At 48.3% G+C, this 24,326-nt stretch overlaps 1 protein-coding gene across 4 annotated transcripts in view; it reads left to right on the top strand.

Annotated features, from left to right (window-relative positions):
• The window catches only part of ARHGAP32 (Rho GTPase activating protein 32), a 209,953-nt gene that overhangs the window by 93,494 nt on the left and 92,133 nt on the right, over window positions 1–24,326 (top strand). For all 4 annotated transcript variants that reach the window (XM_053963433.1, XM_053963431.1, XM_053963432.1 and 1 more), the window contains one exon: window positions 21,904–21,990. In XM_053963433.1, coding sequence (XP_053819408.1) covers window positions 21,904–21,990 — 87 coding nt within the window. The remainder of the gene's footprint in view (window positions 1–21,903; window positions 21,991–24,326) is intronic.

The raw sequence follows: 24,326 nt of genomic DNA, 5'->3' as shown, positions 1-24,326 counted from the left end.
TGAGTTTCCTGTTAATGCCAGATTCTTTTAGTCTGGCTGAAGTTTTTATGCAACATTCAGCTAAGGGGGGAAGTTTTGGGTTCTACTCTTAGAAAAGCTTTTATTTTAGAAAGTTGATTTGACCATGCATCTCTGCTGCTCATTTTCCAGCCCCCACTTTCCCCCTTCCGCTGGGGGAAGTGCTTCCATGGAGTCTGTTCCATGTTTAACACTTGCTAAAGTTGTAGAAAAATGGAGGTGGGTTAGAAAACATGGGTCAGATTTGTCCCAACTGTGGGACAAGGGCTTTCTGTTTCTTTGGTTAAAAAAGCAGGGTGGGGGCAGATTGGAGATGTGAGGATTTGAAGTATTTCTCATGCACGGACAGAAAATCATGCTTGCACCTTCCCCCAGCTCAGGTCTGGCAGAGTGGGAAGCTAAAGGACTTCCTTGGGAAGTGCTCTTGCTGTGCCTGTGTTCTCTCAAAGTGCATCCAGTGGTCAGTTTGGTCACAGCCTGACCTCTGCTTCATGCCAGGGGATGTAGGCACAGCCTCAGTGCCAGCAGTGCTGGGTTTCACACAGCCTGGTTTGTCCACATGAGTGGTTGTTGATCTTTCCCACTTGTGGGGTCATGGGAGGAAATGGAATAAGTTTCCCCTCAGCTTTTATCACTTCCTGCTGCCAGGTAAGGGGAGATTATTGTCCTTCACTCGCTGCTTCTCTTGTCAGCAAGAGAAGTTGGTGTTGAGCCAGATGATAAATAATGTTTGTTGTGGGGAAGGAATTCCCAGATGTGGTTGTGGTAACACTGATCTCCCCCTCCCTGCATTCTGCCTCGGCCTGGTGCTGCCAGGTCCTGCTCAGACAGCTGCGGCTGCCATGTGTCAGCTCTTGGTGTCAGTCACTGCAGGCTAACAGGGACGTTCATTTTTGATGCACAAGGCTTTTGGAGACCCTGCACACCCTGCAAAGATAAAGCTGTGCATTATTTGTTCTTAGTCACAGACCTTGCTTCATCATTTGAAAAAGTACATTTTGCTGCCATTTCCCAGAGAGGTTCTGGACTGCACATCCCTGGAAGTGTTCAAGTGGTTGGATGGGGCTCGGAGCAACCTGGGCTAGTGGAAGATGCGGAATGAGATGGGATTTCATGTCCCTTCCAGCCCAAACTATTCCGGGATTTGATGATTTTATGATTTGGTGGAGATATTTGTGATAAAATTTTAGCATCGTGAACTTCCAATTTTCAAAATTTTCATCTTGATGCTTGCTTGGAGTTTCTTGGGAGTGAGGATGGGCTGGGGTGTAGAAAAGGGCAGGAGAAACAGTGACACAGTCCAAGGAGGTTATGGGCTGATTTTGTACAATTTATGTATGTGTCATAATTGAGTTCATGGGGTTCAGAGCATGTCCAGAGGTTGTCAGGTGTTTCTATCCAGTTGTTACTGGTGTGTTTTCATGGCTTATGAGATACAGTCCTGCCTCCACGCTGAGACAAACCCCTCCTGCACCAGACTGGAGGTGTTTGGTGCTGGGAGGGGAGAGTGGCCCACCTTTGGAGCATCAGGAATGTTGGTGTTGCTTCCTCCAGCCTCCCTTCCTCGCCCAGCACCGAGTCCTGCTTGTGGAAAGGGTCTGGTGGGGCTGTGCTGCAGCAGAACTGCTCCCAGGAGAGCCAGGAGTGCACTTCCTGATGGGAATTCAGCTTTATTCACATCCTGCACCTCCACACGTGGTACAGCCAGGCTCCTGCTCCAAGGCTGTCCATCCCTAGTTGGTTTTCCCCTGTGTGCTTTGGTAAGTTGTGTTTCCTGCCTTTGCTCCAGCAGTTCAGTTCTTGGTCCCGCTTCTCTGTACGTGAAAAATCCCAAATCTTACTCAGCACAGCACAGTTCAGATCACACAAATGGTTTTGGATGACAGGAGGCTGAGAAATCACAGCATAAATGTAACTGTGCTCCGAGTAGAAAAGGTGCTTAGAAAATGTGACAGTGAGGCAGGATCAATGACTCCCTTAAGCCAATTAAGCTGCTCATTGCCATAGCACTCTTCCCTCCATCAAAATTACTGTTGCTGGGGGTTTTGTGTTGTTTTTTCTCCTCCCTTGGCACTCCTGCTGATATCTCAGGTATATAAGGCATTTTTTCCAGTGACTTTGATTCTTGTCAGCATGGAAAAAAAGTTAATATTGATTTAGTTGGGGAGAAAACAGAAGAAGTAAGTAAGAGACTAATAGCTTGGAATGACAGGGCTGTATCAATTTCCACTTCCCTCAGAGGAATAATGTGCTTGTTCTCAGCAAATGGAAAAGTAGACTAGGAGTAAAACTGTCACTGGCCTCCCACAGAATGTAATGGATTTTGGAGCTCAGAGAAAAAAAGACAGTCATAACTAATGCTGTGATTTTAATGCACATTCCTTGAAAGTCAGCAGTTTTATGAAATGCCATATGCAGGAAGATAAAAATTGTGTACATCTTACAGAGCTGTATAAAAATGGTATTCACTGCCTTAGTCTTATGTTTTTGACTATAGATGAATGCACTTCTCAATAAGCCTAAATGTGTTATGGGTTTGAGTGCTTTGTATCCTTACCTATGTCACCAGCACATAAACTGAACCTGTGAAAAAATGATGGATGAACACTGTAGAAAACCTCATTTCTGGTGCATTCACGTGGCTTTTCTGTGGAAGTGGTTCTTGCATGAGCCAAATAAACATAAATTATGGTCCCCTGGTAGACTGACAGGGAACTCTGTGTGTCTGTGCTCATTGATTGGCAACAGCCAAGGGAAGAATCCTGCTTGGTCCAGGGGGAGACAGTAAAAGAAAGGATGCTTTGTTTTGTGGCAAGGCCACTTCTCTTTTAAATAAATTAATAAATCAGACAGGTCCTTTAATTTAGTTGCCTCTTTGTTTTAGCCCAAAGCCACCAGATGCTGGTTCCTCTTCCAGAGCCATCTCCATTGTCTTGGTCCTGTAAATATTCACACAGTTGGGCCTGTAAATATTCACACAGTTGGATTGGGCTTCACTCTCATGAAAACCCGGGGCTGCAGGATCAGGAGGATGATCGTGCTGCTGTTCCAGGATCCAGGATCCTGTCCTGATCCCTGCCATAGTTTGTAGTGCAATGCCATCTAGTGTGCACAGGGCTCTCAGGATTGCCTTGCTCTGGAAATTCAGCACAGCAGTGCTCTCCTACCTGCATCTAATTCCAGGCAGCTCCAAGCAGATTCATTTCTGCCCTGTCCCTGGAAATGTTCAAGTGGTTGGACAGTGCTTGGACCAACCTGGGATAGTGGCAGGTATCCCTGCCTATGGAATGAGATGGGATTTCATGTCCCTTTCAGCCCAAACTATTCTGGGATTTGATGATTTTATGATTTGGTGGAGATATTTGTGATAAAATTTTAGCATTGTGAACTTTCAATTTTCAAAATTTTCATCTTGATGCTTGCTTGGAGTTTCTTGGGAGTGAGGATGGGCTGGGGTGTAGAAAAGGGCAGAAGAAACAGTGATACAGTCCAAGGAGGAGATTTCTGTGGTCATGGGCTGATTTTGTACAATTTATTTATGTGTCATAAGTGAGTTTATGGGGTTCAGCAATTGTTAGTGCTGTGCTTTCATGGCTCATGAGATACAGTCCTGCCTCCACACTGAGACAAATCCCTCCTGCACCAGACTGGAGGCATTTGAACTTGGCTGGGCTGTGCCTTGGGGCCTGTTTTTTGATAGTTTGGGTGCAGGAGAAGCATTTCTTCATTGTCTGTCTTCATTGGTACTTTGATCTCTTAAATTCTGCACATGAAGGAAGACAGTTTTCCTGCCAGGAGGACAGAAGAATCCTCCCCTCTCCTGTGCTGAGGAATGTGCACTGTGAGGGGTTTGGTTTCCTTTTCCAGCACTGTTTTGGTGTCGTTGTGTGGTATCCAAGATGTTGGATTCTGGATGCTGCCAGGAGGGGGGCTGGGTCTCCCCAGGTTTTCACTAGACCTGCCAGAGAGGATTAATTTCTGAATAATCTCCTTTTGGTTTCAATTAATTGTGAAACCAGGCTTTAATAGGGTGTGAAATGGAAATAAAGAGAGGTAACACCAGCTGCCTTTATTTACATGTGTTAATCAACACAGACCCAAACAACAACAAATTAAACTTGAGCCATTCAGAGGGTTTGAAACACTCCAGATTTGGCTGAAGACTTTGAAAAACATGTATTTTGTGGAGATCTGGAAGATCAGGGGCATTTTTGCTCTTTTTTAACTTACCAGCCATGGCAGACCCCAAGCCAAGCCCTGAAGTTGCACATTGAGTGTGGCTGTGAGCCATGGTCAGCTGAGCAGGGAGCAGTGGAGGGCCTTTGCTGTGCCCTCTGGGGACATGGCTGTGGTGGCAGCGCTGGCACAGGAGGGTGGCCACCTGTGCCGGGAGTGTCCAGGGCCCTTCTTCAGGTCTGGCATTGCACCCACCGGGCTCCATCAGGCAGTGACTGAAGGTGGTTTCCTGCTGGACACCTGGCTGTGCTGGTTGTGCAGTGGTGCTTCTGCAGTTTGATGGGAATGGCTGTGGGAAGCAGAGCTTGGCTTGCAGCCAGAAGGAATTTTTGGTTACCTGAGTTCAGCTCTGTGGGGTGAGGGGACAGAGAGTGCCTGGTGCTTGTAGGGGTTTGGCTCTGGCAGGATACCCAGAGTTAGTCCTGGATGATACTCTGCTCCAACAGAGCCACTGGGCTTGGCTTCCTGGGAAACTTGTGGATTTGATTTCTCTGGGAAAGAGTTGAGGCAAATTCAAGGAAAACTTTGCTTTGTTCCTCTAGAGAAATTCACAATGGACACATGAACCTGCTGGGGTGTACAGCATGTTGTGTGCACTCTCAAACTGCTCCAGCTCATCCACAAGTCCACAGACACCCAAAGAACCAAGGAAATCAAAGAGAAATTATTTCAAAGTTGGGAACTGAACCAGGCTTCTGATCTGCCTGTGCCAGTGAGAGCTGGATGCTGTTGTTTGAGAGGATGAGAGCACTGCTTTCATTTAATGAACTCAATTTAGAGAATAGTCCATATCATGGCTGGTTAAAATGTGATTTGTCAGCAGAGGGAATGAGAATATTTTGCTTATTTGCTGGTGGTTTTTTTCCTACTTAGAAGGAAATCAGCTATCTGATAGGAATTATGTGATCAAGTACCAGAACTTGTTTATCAGAAGAAGCAAAATTTATGATGAGGCTAGTCTTACACTGCTAAAATCATTTTCTGCTCCATGTTTTTATAAACTATAAATGCTGATTCTTCACTCAAAGGTTGGATTTGATGTCTTGGAGGTCTTTTCTAACCTTAATAACTCTATGATAATGTGTGGTAGGGACCACATTCAGACATCTCTTTCTTGCCTCTTACAGGTCATTTCAGGATGCTTTTGACCTCAGCAAATATGTTTCCATCCTCAGAACAGATTTTCTTCATTGTCACTTTCTGTAATCCCACTGTCCATGACAGGCCAGGCTGCACATAGCCTGTGTAGTGGCACCAACTCTGTCAGGAATTGCTTTCTAATTTTATCAGAAACAACCAGGTGCAGGAGGGGATTGGGAATCAGATGGGCTGAGGGACCCTGAGGGAGAGCAGCACATGGAAGGCTCATTCTTGCTGATTATACCCTATTTGCACAAAATAAGGCTGCTCCAGGGGTGGCTCAGGCTGTGTAATTTATAGGCACTGATTTCCTTCATAAACATTCCCTAAATGTTTATTTCTTCGTGCTGCAGCACCCCATAGTCTCATTTATTTGGGGATATGAGAAGCCATCTCATAAATTTTCCCAGCTTGTCATACCTGAAAACATAGCAAACAGTGACACCTTTTGATAAGTTTTCCAGTGTAACAGTTAAAGGCCTTTTTGACAATTTATTGCACAGGAAATTTCCAAAGTTTGGGAGAAATACGACATTGGGTAGGAAAGAAATAGAGTTTCTTTCTAACAATACTGATTTTCAGTTCTTTAAACAGCTTGCATTGAGCAATAAAAATTCTCGGGGGCATTTTCAGAGCTGAAAGAACAAAGAGAAACTTTGAAGAGGGGAAAATAGCTATCAGCTGATGAAGAAGGCTTGAAAAGTTTATTCCTATCGTAAAAATCCATTTTACTACGCTAAAAATCTATGTTCCTGCACTAAAAGTGTATGTTCCTGTGCGTGCTGTGCTTCACTCGTCATTTATGAGGAGGAAAAGCTGATTAATTGTCTTCACAGCCACGTGAAGATGCTTTTTGGGCTTCAAGGGTGTTTGTGTTACACCGTCATGTAGGGTAAGGAAAAGGGACACGTAAAATAGACTGAAGTTTGTTGTCAGTGTAGGCAACAAATGGGGAAAATTGGGAGAATTGCCCGTGGGCAGGAGCAGAGGTATCGGGGCTGGAATGGGCAGAACTCTCTGTCCCTTCCCTGTGGTGTTAGAGAAATGAATCTGAAAAGTGGGGAAAATACTTGGAAAATCTGTTCTCTGCAGATTAAAAATGTGGACTTATCCTGCCGTGTGGTATTACTGAACCACACCACTCTGCTAACCCTGCTGGGTGCTGAGGTGATCATTCCCTGGCATTTTTGGGCTGCCCAGCCCAACTCTGACACTGGCAGTCTGAAGCACAGTGGCTTTCAAACAGAGCATCATCTACAGTAAAATAGTAAGTGAAATACAGGACTGACTTCTGGCATGTTCAGGGTAAAAGCTCTTCATGGCTTGTGGAAGATGAAGGCTCTGACAGGGACCTGCAGTTTCTGAGAACTGACTTTGTTCTGCAACTTCCCTGACTTGGACTGCAAAAAATTGCACCTGAATTTGACAAGGGACCTCTGTGACCAAATGTAGTAAAAGCACGAGGTTGTGCTGGGAAAGTGTCAGATCTTAATATTTCCATATTACCATAATTATGGTAATATTTATTACCATAAATGTGGTAATATTACCAGAGAGAAGAGGGAGCTAATGGCATTCTCTCCCTTTGGTGGTGAAATCATCACCAGGCAGGGGTGGGCTGGCTGGGATAGAACCACTTCCATGGCTAGTGATTCCCAAAATGCCTCTTTCTGCAGAGAAAGGACTAAACTTGGATATTCTGGACTGGAAGAAGTGGTGTGGAATTGCAGTAGCATGTGGTATGCTGTTCATGAGAATAATCACTCTGTTAAATTATCACTCAAATTTAAAAATTGAAAACCACACTGAACCCAAGTTTTTGGGTCTGCGGGGAAGGGGGTGATGTCCCTGTCAGTGTTGGTCGGGTCTCAGGTGCTGAATGCTAAAATCCAGCCAGTGAATAATGATCTGGAATATTGGATGTTGCAGATGAGTCTCATTCACTCTGTCACATCTGGACCTCTGGACACGCAGACGCGTTCAGGGTGTTCACTGGCCAGAGAAGGCTTTGACAGCAAACTTTTCCTCACGAAACGCTTGTGTTGTGTGGGGGCTGTGCAGCGAGCCGAGCCCCGCTGTGCCTCGGCGCTGGGCGCACATCCTGCAGCGATCGCGGCTGCGGGGCAGTCCCGGGGGAATTCCGGGGGGCTGCAGCCCAGAGCCGGCTGCCAGCAGTGGGAAAGCCGGCCCGGGAGGGATGGGCTCGGCCCGGGCTGTGCTGGCTCCCGGACATGTGCTCAGTTGCTGTCGCTGCTCTGCCCTCGGGCCGTGCAGCCGCTCGTGTGCCGCTGTGAGCGCAATCCCTGCGCGCGTTCCCTGTCTTCCTGTTTCTCTTGGCTCCCGTTAAACTTCACGGCTCGTCCCGCGGGACCTTCCCAGTGTGAAAGCGAGCGGCAGCGGCAGGAGCACCACGGGTTTCTCTGCGGTGCCAGTCGAGCATGAGATGGGCAGCGTGGCGGGGGCAGAGCCCCGGGGCCGGCCCTAGGAGCGCTCGGCCGCGGCGGCCCCGCGGGCAGGGCCCGCCGGTCCCCGGCCCCGAGCGCTGCACGCCGGAGCTGCTGCTGGCAAGGATCCCTCAGTCGGCTGCTGCGAGGCTGCGGAGAGACCTGGAGCTGTTAGGCCTTGGCTAGGGAGCCCATCCATGGGGAGAGCAGAGCGTTGTAGCAGGGGTAAGTAGCGCACAGTGCTCTCTGGCTTGCTCTGAGATCCTTTTTGTTTCCTACAGTCACCAGGATAAAATAAAAGCGGCTGGAAGGGTGCCTGCAGCGTGGCACCGAGTGCTGCTGTGGCAATAAAGAACGATTCAGATTCCAGTTTAACAAGGGTTCTTTGCAGAATCTTCAGAGGTAGTTCAAAACGGGGGGAGGTGGTTGTATTTTTGTGCAGGCTGTCTTCCATGACAGATTTTAAAGCTCAGGATAATTCAGACTGTGGTTCCCCTCCTAGAAATTAACCTGTGGCCTTTGGGAAGGTCTTTTTGCAGTGAGGAAGTCAGTCTGAAAGCCATATTAATGAGGTATAGGGAATTAGCTGGGAGTGGGGTGGGGACCATCCCAGCAGAGCTTTCCTGCCTCAGAAGGGAATGGCTTTTGAGAGAAACGTTTTTAAACCTCTAGTGCATCTCCTACTAAGCAGACAAATGAGAGGCCAGCACATTTTCTGGTGATAAATGTGTTCCAAACTATTGCAAATAATACCTAGGACATACCCTTTATTATGAGGGTAGGGGTAGCAAAGATTTTACCATTTATTTCCTCTTCTTTGTTCTTTCATGCACCTTTAAAAAGAATCTTTTGAATATAAAAGAGTATCTGTTGTCAAAGTGAGTGCATATTGACTCTGAAGTTTTACCTGGATAATTTTGTGGACCATTATTCCTGTTTCTGAGGCAGATCTGTGGGTATGTGAAGCAGACATGGATGAATCTTTCATCAGGCGCGGGGACACGTAATGCTCACTTGGATGTTGAGCTGACAGGAGCCACAGAGCAATCTGCAGTCAACAGAGAAGTTCTAGGAGGTTATATGCATTTCTTCAGTTGTAGCCAGTAAATTATTAACCAGACAAAATCAGCATCTGGACTTTCTAGGAACGACTTTTTCTATGTGCCACCTCTGGAGTCTGTGCCCTGGGAGCTCGGTACAAGTCCAGGCTCTCAATCAGCAGCACAAGGGGGTGCTCAGCATCTCCAGCACTCTGCTAAACCCTTGTGAGAATTGCCCTGCTCCTTGCCCTGCCAGGGTAGGGCTCTGTAGCTGTCAGGATGTGTCCCAAAGCTCCCTTTATGCTGGCTCAGCTCCTTGGCTTTTTTGTAGGAGAGTTGGACTTAAACCACTTCCTATTTCCTGCCTATCTTTGCTCCTTGCTTTCCTAAGGGCCAATGAGCCTTTCATCCCTAGTACCCAGATTTGCATAGGTGAAGAGAGGAAATCTTCTCAGACTTTTACCCCTCCATAAATTGGTCAGGCTGACACCTTTCATTTGGTTGGTGGTGCTGCTGATACAGCACCCGTGTCACTCAGAACTCTGAGCTTAATGTTTGCCATGAGTTAAAGAAACTGAGGGGGTTTTGTGTTTTATTTCTCTGTGTGTGTTTGGCTGAGCAGACTGAGCAGAGTAACCAGGATTATTTGGACTGGAAGCTTTCAAATTCCTGCACAGTGTGCATGGCACTGCTTTTCACACACAACATTCAGCCACTCTGAGATTTAAATTAATTACTTGGGATCTATTTGACTTGTGGCTTTTTTGTTACACTGATTCCTTACAGCACACGTCTGTAAATTACCAGGGTGCCCTTCCCTTCCCTTCCCTTCCCTTCCCTTCCCTTCCCTTCCCCCTTCCCTTCCCTTCCCTTCCCTTCCCTTCCCTTCCCTTCCCTTCCCTTCCCTTCCCTTCCCTTCCCTTCCCTTCCCTTCCCTTCCCTTCCCTTCCCTTCATTAGGATTTCATGGGGAACAGCTGGGTGTGCTCTGGAGGTACCTCCAGGTACTTCCTTCAAAGTACTGTGCAGCTCAATGAGAGCCAGGTCTCAGAAGTTTGAGACAAAACAAGAAGTTCAAAATCCTCTGCCTGGTCCTGAAATGCTCCAAAAGTTACTTTTTGTAAAGTCACTCAAATATGTCTTCAAACTCTTTTTACATTAAACCTCTCTGCTGGCCTGGTTTATGGTACCTGGAGGTGTCTGTGCCAGGAATTGCTGTTGTTTGTAATTAGATTTTGCCAGCAGTGTAGTGTTAACAGGAACCTGTGCCCGCAGTCATTTAACCCAGCCTTGCAATTGCTTTTATTAAGGAAATGTTTCATTTATGCCATATTTTTTTAAGGAAATTGAATTTAGAAGGGATAAGTTGTGCACCCCAAGATTGTTTTCATCTTCTTGTGGCTGTATCACAGTTATTTCCTTTCCTTGGGAAAAAACAAAGCCCCTGGGGATGCAGAGCTCGAGGTGAGGTTGGCCAGGGAGGGAGCTCTGGGAACAAGAGCAGGACGTCACACATGCTCCTGGAATGGGCTGTTTTCTCCAAACAACAACATAACAATTCCATCAGCAACTTGCCATAATGGAGGCTCTGTGTGTGCTGAGCCAGATGCTTCTGGGCTGGGCTGACCCTGCCAGCTCTCCTTGGAGGAGCTGTGCTTTGGATTCCCACCAGAGGTGTGCTGGCAGAGCTCTGTGCTTTGTGTTTGATCCCATGGATGTCTCTTGATGGCCAGAAGTCATAGATGGGAGTCAGTAGCAGATTCTGCTCATTTATTTAAAAGTTCTCTGTCCCTGGAGCACGTATCCATGCAGGGGAGCACAGGGAGGTCACTCCTGTGGCCTGTGGTGTTGGGAGAGGCCTGATTACCCCCCTTGGGACAAGCTTGCAGGAGGAATGTGATTCCCTGAACCAACCCACGCTCCCAGCCAGGGCTCTGACTCCCCAGCTGTGGCACAGTTACTGAGCACAGGGACTTTCCAAGTTTCCACTGTTTGTAACTTCCTACCCCTCGTAAGTCTGGTGAGAGAACAGCTTCCTGTGCCCGTGGTTTGAGAGCCTCTGCTTAGTATTGCGTTCCATGTTGTCTGCTGAAACCCCAGAGACTGGAAGTTGTGTGCCCCCAAAGGAGAAGGATGTGAGGTTGTCATGGAAGCAAAAAAACCTGCAGGAAAGAAATCCATGAAGCAAATCTTGCAGTACCTCTGTGTTTCTCCCATGTCTTCCCAAATGTCATTCCAAGCGACGTAGATTCTGTGTCATAAAAAAAAAAATAAAATCCAGGCTTCACCTAGCTAGGGTGAGAAGCAGTTCTGAGCCCAGTGGCTTCAGTCTGTAAAGTTCAACACTGTTTATCTGAAGGCTGTGATTTCCATAGCCTGGAATCCAAGGAGTGTGGAAGTTTCTCAACAGAGAGCTTTAGAGACAAAAGACAAACCCAGGAAATTCTGATCAGAAGCCCACAGGTGGCAAATGGAGCCCATGGAGCAGTCCAAGATGTTCTGTGCTCTGTGCCAATCCCCGGTGCCCGAGGCCCTGCTCTGCCTGCAGCTGCACACAGGGGTGTTCCTGCTTTGTTTCTAATAACCTCAGATATTTTAATTTCATGAAAACATTCTGTTTGCAGACACTCAGAAGTTGTTTTTGCCTAATGGGGTCTCCAGTGGCTGCATCTAAGAAGTTTTTATAAATATTTCATCACTTATGAAGATTGACCTTCTTATACATTTAGAGGAGATAAAAGGGTGAGACCACTTGAGAAAACATTTGCAGCTTAATACAAGAAAATCCGAGGGAAATGTCTCTTATAGAACTCTGAGGTTTTGTGTCTCAACAAAAGGCATCAAATAGACTTGGCTTAGGAGTCAAACAGACTCCAGCAGTTATACAACAGTGGCCTGCCTTGGCAGCTCCACCTGGCATCAGGGATTGAAAGGGGGATCTTTCCAAATTGTACATTTCTGACTGCACTGAGGTCAAGGTTACTCCTGATTTCATCTCCAGAGAGGCACCAGCTGGATCCCCTGTGATATGTGTCTCAGAGCAGCTCTGCAGCAGCAGCATGGGGAGGACCCTACTGTCCAGAACAGCATGTGAGATTGGAAAGGGTAAAATTCACAAGGAATTGCCTTTCCTTTCCTCTTCCTGCATGCAAGAGAAGTGTGGCACTGGGCAACTGTTTTTCCTGGTTTAATATTTATTCTAGATTTCTCTCTTAGCTGATTAATATTCATAACATGCCTTATCTTTTACCCTGTGTCTGATGAACCAGAGGGGACCTGTCCTGGCCCAGTCTCTGGAAATCTGAAAACCCATCAGGTCAGATCTCAGAGGTGCTGTGGTTGCAGTGGAGTTTTTGCTGCCACCTTGAAGTGATGCCATTTCCCATCCCTCTGGGAAGAGCTCAGGGAATGTGTATTTAAAAAGTTGCAGCAGTTTGTCCCACCAGGAGCTCCATTTTTCCATGGGAGCCCAGCAGGCTCTTCTTGGTGTCCATACATTCCATCTGTGGATGCCACATCCCTGGAAGCGTCCAAGGCCAGGTTGGATAGAACTCTGAGCAAGCTCATGGATAAGGGACAGTGGAAGGTGCCCATGGCAGGAGGTGGAATGAGATGGGCTTTATGGTCCCTTCCAACCCACAGCATTCTGGGATTCTGTGATTTTAAAGTTATTCTCTGCAGGAGTTTTGATTTTGAAGGACTTCAAGGAGTGTCCCAACTGTTCTCAGCTCTCTGAGAAGCACTAAGATGTGTAGCACTTGTGCCTGACTCACTGGAAGCTTATATTAAAAACACAATAACCAAATTGTCGGAACCCAAGGTGTCCCTCAGACACTCTTGGATGTTCCGGGCCCAGGGCAGAAGCCTCTGAGACCCTGGCAGGCAGCAGGAAACCCCTGTGGTCTTGAGTTTGACCCATGGAACAATTTACCAACCTTGCAGGAAGAACAAGAAATCACAGAAGTTTAGATATTATAGTAGAAGTAGTGACAAAGTGAAAGGAAGGATTTTTGAGTGCTGTACAGGGGGGTTTTAGGCCTTGTACAGAGGGGTCTGAGTTTTGTACATGGGGGTCAGAGGTTCTAAGATGGAGAGATTTGGGCGTGCCCTGTCCTCCTTCTTTCTTCTTCCTATTCCCCATGTTCTTGGTGGTGTTGGCACTCACAGATTGGTTTAGAGTAGAAAGTCACTGTTTAACATAGGTAATAGGCATTGGGGAAAAACTATAAACATCTAATACGTAATGTGTGATATAAAAGACGGCACCAGCCCCTCGAGAGACAGAGACGAAGGAAGACGAGACGAAGACAGAGAGAGACGCAGAGGGAGAAGGAGCCAGGGAGAATGTCAGGGAGTCTGTGTGCCTTGAGATAACATGCAATAAACTGCCTTGAGACCAGACGACTGAAGACTACTGAGTCTTTCTTTGAAGGCACGGGTTAGAGGAGAGACTTTACCACCACCCAGAGTCACCCCAATCTGGGGGAAGGCCCGGCACAAATAGCCCAAAGGAGATGTGTTCTTGTGCTTGTGAGGCACATATGGAGCCATTGCTGCATCCAGTACCTGGAAAGCACCCTGAGAATCCTGCTGGGGTTGGGACCTGCCCTTTTCTCTAGCTGCTCATATTTATAAACCATGCTAGGATTTATTAGTCTTGAAGGTGAAGCTCAGATGAAGGGATGCTGACTGCTGAATAATCATCCTGCCGTAGGAAGAAATTGTCGTGTGATTTGCAAGCTTAAAATAGTTCTGGAAGTAACTACAGGCAAAACACATATCCCACAACCTCTTACATTGACTCAGTGTGAGTTCTTGCATAAAACCCAACCTCTGATTGGATAGGACCTTGTGTCTGCTGGGAAAGGGATGTACTCTGTCCAGTTCTGGGGCTTCCCGTGAAAGAAGGAGCTGGAGCTGCTGAAGCCAGTCCAGAGGAGCCCACAGAGCTGCTCCAGGCGGGAGCCCCTCTGCTCTGGAGCCAGGCTGGGAAAGCTGGGGGTGTTCACCTGGAGAGGAGAAGGCTCCAGGAGAGCTGGAGAGGGACTGGGGACAAGGGATGGAGGGACAGGACACAGGGAATGGCTTCCACTGCCAGGGGGCAGGGCTGGATGGGATATTGGGAAGGAATTGTTCCCTGGGAGGGTGGGCAGCCCTGACACAGGGTGCCCAGAGCATCTGTGACTGCCCCTGGATCCCTGGCAGTGTCCCAGGCCAGGATGGACACTGGGGCTTGGAGCAGCCTGGGACAGTGGGAGGTGTCCCTGCCCATGGCAGGGGGTGGAATGGGATGGGCTATAAAATCCCTTCCAAGCCAAACAGTTCTGTGATTCCATGAGTGAATTTCACATCTATCCCTTGTATCCTCACACATTCGAGGGATGTTTTCTGTTGTAGTGTGCTCAATCCATGGGGAGAAAACAGGCTATCACAGATCACAGAATATCCTGAGCTGGAGGGACCCGCAGGATCATCGAGTCCAGCCCCTGGCCCTGCCCAGACACTCAACAACCCCACCCTGGGCATCCCTGGCAGCACTGTCCAAACACTCCTGGAACTCTGGCAGCCTTGGGGCGGTGCCCATTCCCTGGGGAGCCTGGGCAGTGCCAGCACCCTCTGGGGGAAGAACCTTTCCCTAAATCCAACCTAAACCTCCCCTGGCACAGCTGCAGCCATTCCCTCAGAGATCTCTTCATGGAGATGTTTTGCCTCTTTACTGCAGAGGTGCCTTGGAGTTTTGCAGCATCCAAACCCTTCCACACAACGGTATCTTACACTGCGTGGGAACCAGAGAAACACAGAATGCTTGGGTTTGGAAGGGTCCTTAAAGATCAAAGCCCAGCTGTCCTGGGAGAGCTGTGCTTGGAGCTCTGCTCACCCTGGAGCTGATGGTGGCTGAGTGGCCAGGGTGGATCACCCTCCTGCTCCATGGACTGTCCAGGGATAATGGTCAATACTCCACGTGGTTCAGATGAGGTGCAGCAAGGGATTTACTCACACCCTGGGGAGCCTGGAGTAGTGATTGCATGGCATTACAGGAGGTGCATTTTCCTTTTTTCTCTTATCAAGCCCTATTTGATTTTCTGTGTATTTTTTTTTTTTTTTGCTGCTTTTTGAGCACTGTGTTGGAGTTGTCAAAGGAGTGATTTAGAATAGCAGGGGAAAAAAGTAGAGTCAGATAGAAAAATACTCTTTAAACAGGGCTTTCTTGTCTTTACTTTGATCGTTACTTTAGGATATTTATGCTTGGGTAAAGAAACCACTCCATGAAGAATGTTCTTTTGCTGCTCTGCAGCCACAGTTGAGGATGAGACAGGAAAGCAGGAGAAGATGGGAAGTGTGTGGGAGGATAATTAGTACATTTAGCAAGATAAAGCTGAAGTGAGGCAAAATAGGCCATATAAATACATTCAGACTGTCAGAGTAATTATGTAGAAAATGTTTCCCTGTTTGAGAAGATTTGCCAACCTCAAATTTCAGATAGAATAAAATCAAATCTTCACATGTATCAAAAGGCAGGTCTGGAAGATGTCCCATTACCAGACAAGCTGCTGTGAGTAATGGCCTGGGTAATGAGGATGAAGTGGGACTTGGACCAGAAGGATAATTTAGGAACTGGTGCAGGAACTGACTGTTGGTGACTGGAGCTAAGAGATGTAGTCAAAGCTTTTCCTTATAGTGAGGCAGCATCTTGGAGTTTAAAATCAGCTTTTCTTCAGGATATGTCCCAAGAATATTTCAGTCTTAGAAGTACTGTTTTTTAATCAAGCATGGCCATGTTTCACAGGGAAATGAGCCTCCTGCTCCTTGCCCTTGGCCACTGGGCAGACTCACACCTGCTGCACACATTCCATGGAGGTGCCTCTGGTCCTGGGGCTTTGCCCTTGTTTGATTTGCTAAATTGCACCAACATCAGAAATTAACAGACATTAAAGTGTGGTGGTTTAGGAAGGGGGGAAAAATAATTCCTAATACTGTCAGAAAAAAGTTATCAGATGTAACAGCACTTTGGAGGCTTAATGGGCTTTTGCCATGGCCGAGCGTGAGCAATTCCCATTGCCTGTGTCTGGCTGCCTTCCCCAGGGATTTAACCTGAAATTCCATGGTGGGAAAAGGTGACAAGATCAGCAGCTGTCCTTGGAACAATGACACAACCTCTGCCAGGAAAAGCAGCAGCCTTGCCACTGCCTTACAACTCCTGGCTAAAGTCAGGTCAGCACTCCTGCCGTCCCTTGTCTCCTGGAGGCTCCTGCCGATGTGAGCTCCTCATCCCACCTGGATCACTGGGCCAGATGCTGCCCCTTGGTTGTGTTGGATCACAGGGGAGAGGGTCTGCTAATGAGGCTCAACTTGCTTGTACTTTACCTTATAATAACTAAGTTATATTCAGTATATGAATACACATACACATTTATTGTGTTTTATATGGGTGTAGTTTATTATATGAATATCATAATATTTATTACACAAGTAATATTTATTATTTATTACACAAATAACATATATATTTATATAATATTTATTACACAATGCACTCATATTTATATGCATATATTAAGATACATACCACAGTATAATTATATCTATTAGGTGAATAATACTGTTGTAAATAGCAATCATTAATATTAAATAATTAATATTTTGAAGCATAGAGAAAGAGCTGTAGGGAGCAGTTGTGGTTTTTTGTCCAGGGAGCTGGGAAAGGGGCTCAGCCTGGAGCAAAGGAGGCTCAGGGGGGCCCTTGTGGCTCTGCACAGCTCCTGCCAGGAGGGGACAGCCAGGGGGTTGGGCTCTGCTCCCAGGGACAGGGACAGGAGGAGAGGGAACGGCCTCAGGCTGGGCCAGGGGAGGTTTAGATTGGATATTAGGGAAAATTTCTTCCTGGAAAGGGCTGTCCAGCCCTGACACAGCTGCCCAGGGCCAGTAATGGAGTCTACATCCCGAGGGGGATTTCAAATCCATGTGGATGTGACAGTTGTGGATGTGGGTCAGTGGTGGTTGTGGCAGTGCTGGAGGAACGGCTGGACTCCATGATCTCATAGGCTTTTTCAACATCAACAATTCTGTGATTCTCCATAATTCCTTTGGCTGGCCATGAAATGTATGAGAAATCCTCAGGGCAGAGCTAAGGACAGGCAGGTTTCTGTCACCATCTGTGAGAGATGCCAGAAACGCCTCTGTCAGCTCAGATTGGTGATGGATATTTGTGATTGTCCCAATATTTTCCTGAAGAAGCTCCTGTTTGCTCCCTGTGGCTTGATCCTGTCTCAGTTCTGCACTAACAGTGTCCCTAAAGCCTCTTGCAGGAGCCAGTCCCTGGTGTGCACACACAGCATTATCTTTGAGGTCTTGGCTTTCTGCTGGCTCCCAACCAGGGCATCTTTATCCAAGGAATTTAGATAAAACCTGGGAGGTGCTTGTGGGGCACTGAAATCAGTTCCAAGAATTGTAGGAGTTATTTCACAGTGTTTTCTGCTTGCTGGAGTGTTATTCCCTGGCTGTGTCCCAGGTCAGTGTAGCTCCACACCTTTGACATGAGATGGGGTCTCAGTTTGATTAGTTTAATCAAAGTATAAAAGTTTACACCACTACCTGCACAGACAGGTTTGGAGTTTGGGAAGGATGATCTGCTCCTTCTATTTGGAAACAAGATTATTTTTCTAGCTTACAGTTCTCATTATTTAATTGTCATCTAATTACTGAATGCCTCTCCCATTAAATTATAACCTTAATGCTGATTCTGTTGGGGAGGGGGATTTGTTTGGGCTTTTTTCTTTTCTTTTATGTTTTGTTTTCTCTTTCTTACATATTTTAATTTTATTGTGAGCTCTCTGCCACAGCTCTGTGCTACTCACTTGCTGTGATGTGCATGAGTAAGATCAGTGTGTTCATGACTTTATGAAGCAAAAGTTGAAGTAAGTTCTACAGACAGATCAAATCTACGCTTCCCAGGCTTCTCACAAATCACCCTTTCACCAGGAGAGCTGGATGATGGAGTTGACATCACTCAGGAAACAAGGAGATGAAAATTAAAGCTGGCTGAATGAGCTTCCCTTGGCATCTGGGGCTCAGAGGCACCAGGTCTTACCTGGTCAGGATCTGGGACATTGTTAGTAGTCACCAATCCCCGTCCTGTCAACAGATTTATGTAGTGCTTTTCCTGAGATGATTTTTCACAGCTTTTGCTATTTGTAAGAGGAAAACACAAAACTCTGCAGTGGTTGGAAGTAAAAAAAATGATTGCACAGATCTCAAGAGTTATCTTTTAATTATTTTTAATTCTGAATGTGCCATATCATAACTCAGCCTCCTGCTTTGTCGCTGTTCTTCCCTACAAGAGGAATGACCAATCAATTTTCCTCTGCTGGAGACCTCTGTAATCAGTCCCCTTATCATCCAGCTTGCCAGAGATGAGCCTCTGTCTCAGACATAAACTAGAAGCATTTTTAAGTTTAACCTCCTTGTATATGTGATCAGCAAAGTCTTGGCCAGCAAGCACTGCTCTTTTGGTCAAAAAGAGCCCAAAACCTGTGGTACGAGTTTGCTGGTAGAGGAAAAATGACCTGTGTTAAATTCATCATCAGTTTTCAGTGGGTCTGTGCAAGATGGAGGCTCCCAGACTTGTCCCCAGCCATGTAAAGACAAATTTGAGCAATGCCTTGGCATAGTTGCCCAGAGGAGCTGTGGCTGCCCTGTCCCTGGAAGTGTCCAAGGCCAGGTTGGAGCAAGCTGGGACTGTGGAAGGAGACCCTGCCCAAGAAACCAGATGTGCTTTAAGGTCCCTACCAACCCAAGCCATTCTGGGATTCCCTAATTCTGTAATGTTTTCAAGACTCTGCATTATCCATACACACAAAGTATGGTGTGACTGTTTTTAAGGCTTTCTTTGTGTATCATGAAATGCTGCCAGTGAAAAGTTTAGGATAGTGTAAAGGCCATTTATGAAATCTGTCATATCCACTCATCCTAGCTAAGCATATATATTCCAACAATACATGAACCTAATGGGATCTAATGCCTCATAACTGTTCATCAGGCTCAGGAGGTCTGACAGCCAATTCCAGTGTGAAGAAGGAACATTGCAGATTATATATTATTAAGTATATGCAGTTTTACTATGATCAGTTGCAATAAATGCTATTTACAGATTATTTACCTCAGGAAAACACATTGGCACAGTTACAGGGATATCCACCAGGCCCCGCTGGCCTGTGTTCTTTAAGAACACAAAAATCAATGTCCCACTTTGGAACCAACCAGATTCTGCCTGAGAGTCATGTTCAGAGTCCAGTAAGGTCAGGAGAGGCCTCTGCTTTGTGCTTGGATTTCAAATCAAGCCTGGGGGCAACTGTGCTTTCCAGGATGTTCTGTTTGCAAGGAATGCGGCAGCAGGAAAGGCTTTTAAACATCAGGACATCCCTGGTTTTTGGGAGAGCTTTGGTGCATGTCTATTAACAAAGCAAAATGCAAACAGAACCATGTGAGGACAGGGAACATGAGCAAATATTCATCTTTGGGAGCATGTTGCTGTGAGGACAGCTGCATTGCAGGATAAACGACACAGATTTTCCTGTGTAAACAGTTTCTGTCTCAGTCAGCACAAGGCTGCCTGTGGGAGAGGAGCAGTGTTCAGCTGGTTTTTACAATTCCCCTCTGAAATCAGAGACAGGTGCATGGACCATGGCCATCAGTGGGCTGGAATGTCACTTCTTCCCAGTGAGTTTGTGTGAACAGGGACTGAAGTGGGGCTGGCTGGGAGGGTGTGAACTCCCTGAATGTGATCCTGAGGATGGTCCTCAGGCAGGAGTGCCTTGGGAAGGAAGACTGCTGTACCTCAGTGTCCTGCTCACACCTCCAGCTGATCACTGCTCTTCCTGAGGTCTGTGCAGAGCCCTGGCGTGGCTGGAGCTCGGCCTGGTGTCAGTGTGTGAGAGGGAGGGTGATGAATTCACCCCGTGCCTTTCTCTACCCCATGTTCTGCTGCACAGAGCTGGGCCCTGAGTTCCTTTCAGGGATCTCTGCAGCTGCTTCTTGGTGATTTTGTTACCTGGATGCTGTGTTTTCAGGGCCTGTGGTGATAAGCTTTGCTATTGAGACACTCAGTGAAGGGACACCTGAAATTCCCTTGGGCTTGGGGGGGTCTGTGTGCCCTCAAGGAGCACAGGGGAGATGAGAGGATGGAAACCTTTCTCCACGAGTAGGAAACCCACATATGAATCAAAATTCATAGAATCTCAGAATTGGGTTGGGTTGGAAGAGCCCTTAAAGGCCATCCAGTCCCACCCCTGCCATGGCCATCAACTGTCCCAGGCTGCTCCAAGCCCCATCCAGCCTGGCCTTGGGCACTGCCAGGGACCCAGGGACAGCCACAGCTGCTCTGGGAAATCCATTCCAGGGCCCCCCTACCCTCACAGGCAAGAATTCCTTCCCAGTATCCCATCCAGCCCTGCCCTCTGGCAGTGGAAGCCATTCCCTGTGTCCTGTCCCTCCATCCCTTGTCCCCAGTCCCTCTCCAGCTCTCCTGGAGCCCTTTCAGGCCCTGCAAGGGCTCTGAGCTCTCCCTGGAGCTTCTCCTCTCCAGGGGAGCACCCCCAGCTCTCTCAACCTTTCCTTACAGAAGGGCTGCTCCAGCCTTTGGATCATTTTTGTGGCCTCTTTGCACCAGAGCTCCTCATACCTGGCAAACATGGCAAATATTTACAGCCGGTGTGCACCTTCCTTTACTGCATGCTTTGGGTTTCCTTTGACTGTAGTTTCCAAACTCAGATGTGACATTTGATAGCAAGGAATGATGATAAAGGTGGGGGGAAGGTGCAATACAGAAGCTATGGTTGTGTTTAATCACATTAATAGCAGCAGCCTATGCTGGTAATAAACTGTACAGGTCCAAAGACTTTCTTTGGCCCAGGAGTGTTGTTAATTGCCTGTCTACAGCCATCAGAAAAGAAGTTAGAACCCAGGAGCTGGGTTGGTGGAGGGAGAGGGCTGAATCCATGTGTGGTGAAACTTCCCTACAGAGAAAAGGGAGATTCTGGCCGAACAAAGTTAAATAAATTCCAGGTGTCATGGTCATTTGTATGGAGAGAACTTTGCATTCTTTTTCCCTCTTTCGTGAGGTGTCTTTCACTACCCACTTCTGATTTTCACTTGCTTACATTCATTAAATACAGCAACTTGGGATTCTTCTCCTCAGCCTTTTTTCATTTCTGCTTTCATTTGTTTCAGGATTTTTTTGCTCTTGGCTAATTGAGATTTTTTTATGGCCTTTTAAGTTTTATGTACACATTTCCTTTATTTATTTGCTTTGCAAACAGTCTTAACTTGCTTATAATTATTTGTAATTTGTGCTCTCAGAGAAGATCATTAAACATAAACCATTTTAGTGGGATAACAGGGCCAGGAGTGGGATGCTCCAGGCTGACTCCATGTGCAGGAATGTCTCCTCATTGCTCTCACACAAACACATCCTGATGGTGCAGTTAATGACTCTGGGTGTGATGAATGGTGCTGTAAAACTCTGCTGGGGTGAATTGCTTGACAGCACTGAAACTGGGAGATGTGTTTTATTATCTAATGTCTGCCTGAATGTATTAAATAAAAAAATAAAAAAATGTGGGGAGGGGGTAGAGAGAAGCACTGTTCTATATTCACTCTCCATGAATATTTATAGAGATCTTTTCAGTGAACAATTAATTTTGCAGACTTCTAACCTGGAGGGTTTAATTCCTGCCTCGAACCATTTGCTTCCCCATTAACTGTTTTATTTTTGAACCATATTTTTATTTTTAACCTGTCAGGTGAGGTTCCAGAATCCAGTGGCACTGCAGGGTCTGTGTGTGCTGAGTGTCTCCCCTGTGGCAGCTCCAGCCAGACAAGCCCTTCCCTGATTGCCTGATTCCCTGAGACCCGGCATGTCTGGGAGCGAGCTGCTGTGGATGCTGAGCTCTGTGTGCAGTTCTGTGCCTGGTTTGTCCCCCTCACTGACCTGTTCCTCTCTCTTCTCTCCTCTCCCCTCCCTCACTGCAGCTCTCGCTCCCGGAGGAACAGAACGAAGTGACGAGGAATGGCTGTGAGTCCAAGGAGCTGGTGTACCTGGTGCAGATCTCCTGCCAGGTAAATGCCCTGTTTTCTCTCCCCAGCCTGGGTTTCATTCACCTTCCCACTCAACTCCAGAATGTTGGGATGTGTCGCTTCCTGTGCTGTGTCTAGGGTTTTCCACCTCCTCCCTGGCTCGCTCCCCCAGGGATGCTGCCTGTGGTGCTGGAGAGGAGAGGAATTGAGGGGAGAAAAAGGAAAGTGTAAAGCAAATAATCCTCACTGATGCCCAGGGGTGAGCCCAGAGACAGGAGTGGGTGTGCCCAGGCTGAGGTCACTTTGGGGGGAGCACAGATACCTGGACACACCAATGACCCCACCAGGGAGAATCCAGCCAGTGGTTTGTTACCAGTGTGCTGCCAGGAGTCTTGATCTGCTCCCAGACACCTGGCATGGAATTCTTATCTCGGGATGCTTTGGGCAGAGGAATCTGCTGCTCTGTGCCACGAATTTTTCATCTGCTGATCTGGGTGACTTTGTAAAATGCCACCTGATGGGTGTGCTTTAATGTGAGTCACCCTTTGTGGGAGATGCAGGGTGCTGGCAGGTTCAGTGCAGAGTTACTGCCTGTGCTGGGTTGTTTTCCTGGGTCAGGACAGAGCTCTTTACATGATTCACCTCAGCACCCCCTGAGCATCTGAGTACACACTGACAGGTGGTGAATTTGCAGGGTCCCTGCTCTGCTGCCTCACCTCTGTGCTCAGAGTGGGGTGTTGTGAGACCTGGAGCACAGCATCCTGAATCCTGAGGAGCAGAGCATCCCACATCTTGAGGAGCAGATCCTCTTGCCCTGTTCTGGAGATGGAGCCTGGCCAGGCTGAGCTCCAGCAGCGTTAATTCCAGCAGGAATTCCTCTCTGTGGGCAGCTTTCACATGTTCCTGTACATATTTATGAATGTGGTCTCGGGAGAGGGAAGAGAGGCTTCAAGTGGACATCTGTCAGATTTGCCCGTGTTTTGGCATTTTTTGGGACTGTTGTAACCCGCTGGAGCCAGTCTGGAACAAAAGCAGCACTTCTCAGCTAAGCAGGCCAGGCTGACAGGCAGCACAGCAAACCCTGGGGGTGGGCACACGTCTGTCCCACCATGGGCAGGGCAGTGCCTGGCAAAGAGACCTTCAGGGGACTGTAGGAAATTGGAATTTCAGTGTGTTTTGAGCCCTCACATTTGGGATACATTTGCAGTGCTCAGTGGAGGGATGAGCCCTGGATTATTCCCTGGCTGTTGCAGGTGAGCCTGGAGAACATGGCAGCTTTTCACTAGCCCCAGAGCACATCACTTCTGATCCTTCCCCCACCTGAGTGACACCTCCAGAGATTCACAGGGTGGCCACAGGTATAACTGTGTTCCAAACCCTGCAGAGTACCCCCGTGCAGGAGGAAGGCCCAGGAGCAGCAGAGAGCTGGGATGGGGCAGGATGAAGGTGAGGCCTGACCCTGCTCCTCTGGTGCCTTGCACCCAACTCTCTAGTGCTTTGCAGGGATGTTTCTGAGGGTACAGGCATGGATTTCACCTGTGTGGGGACAACGGGGGGAATTCTGAGCCTTGGCAAAGGGAATTGCTCCTTTGTTGCCACTGTGCACCAGGCCCAGCTCCTGAGAAATCCCCTTCCCCTTCCCCTTCCCCTTCCCCTTCCCCTTCCCCTTCCCCTTCCCCTTCCCCTTCCCCTTCCCCTTCCCCTTCCCCTTCCCCTTCCCCTTCCCCTTCCCCTTCCCCTTCCCCTTCCCCTTCCCCTTCCCCTCCCCTCCCCTCCCCTCCCCTCCCCTCCCCTCCCCTCCCCTCCCCTCCCCTCCCCTCCCCTCCCCTCCCCTCCCCTCCCCTCCCCTCCCCTCCCCCTCCCCCCTCCCCCTCCCCCTCCCCCTCCCCCTCCCCCTCCCCCTCCCCTTCCCCTTCCCCTTCCCCTTCCCCCTCCCCTCCCCTCCCCCTCCCCCTCCCCTTCCCCCTCCCCCTCCCCCTCCCTCTCCCCCTCCCCCTCCCCCTCCTCCTCCCCCTCCCCCTCCCCCTCCCCCTCCCCCTCCCCCTTCCCCTCCCCTCCCCTCCCCTCCCCTCCCCTCCCCTCCCCTCCCCTCCCCTCCCCTCCCCTTCCCCTCCCCTTCCCCTCCCCTCCCCTCCCCTCCCCTCCCCTCCCCTCCCCTCCCCTCCCCTCCCCTCCCCTCCCCTCCCCTCCCCTCCCCTCCCCTCCCCTCCCCTCCCCTCCCCTCCCCTCCCCTCCCCCTCCCCCCTCCCCCTCCCCCTCCCCCTCCCCCTCCCCTTCCCCTTCCCCTTCCCCTTCCCCTTCCCCTTCCCCTTCCCCCTCCCCTCCCCTCCCCCTCCCCCTCCCCTTCCCCCTCCCCCTCCCTCTCCCCCTCCCTCTCC

Source organism: Vidua chalybeata, chromosome 23 (genome assembly GCF_026979565.1).
Source record: "Vidua chalybeata isolate OUT-0048 chromosome 23, bVidCha1 merged haplotype, whole genome shotgun sequence".
NCBI classification, from domain to species: domain Eukaryota; kingdom Metazoa; phylum Chordata; class Aves; order Passeriformes; family Viduidae; genus Vidua; species Vidua chalybeata.
Note: the sequence above shows the minus strand (reverse complement) of the source record. Positions and strands in the feature narration are given on the sequence as shown.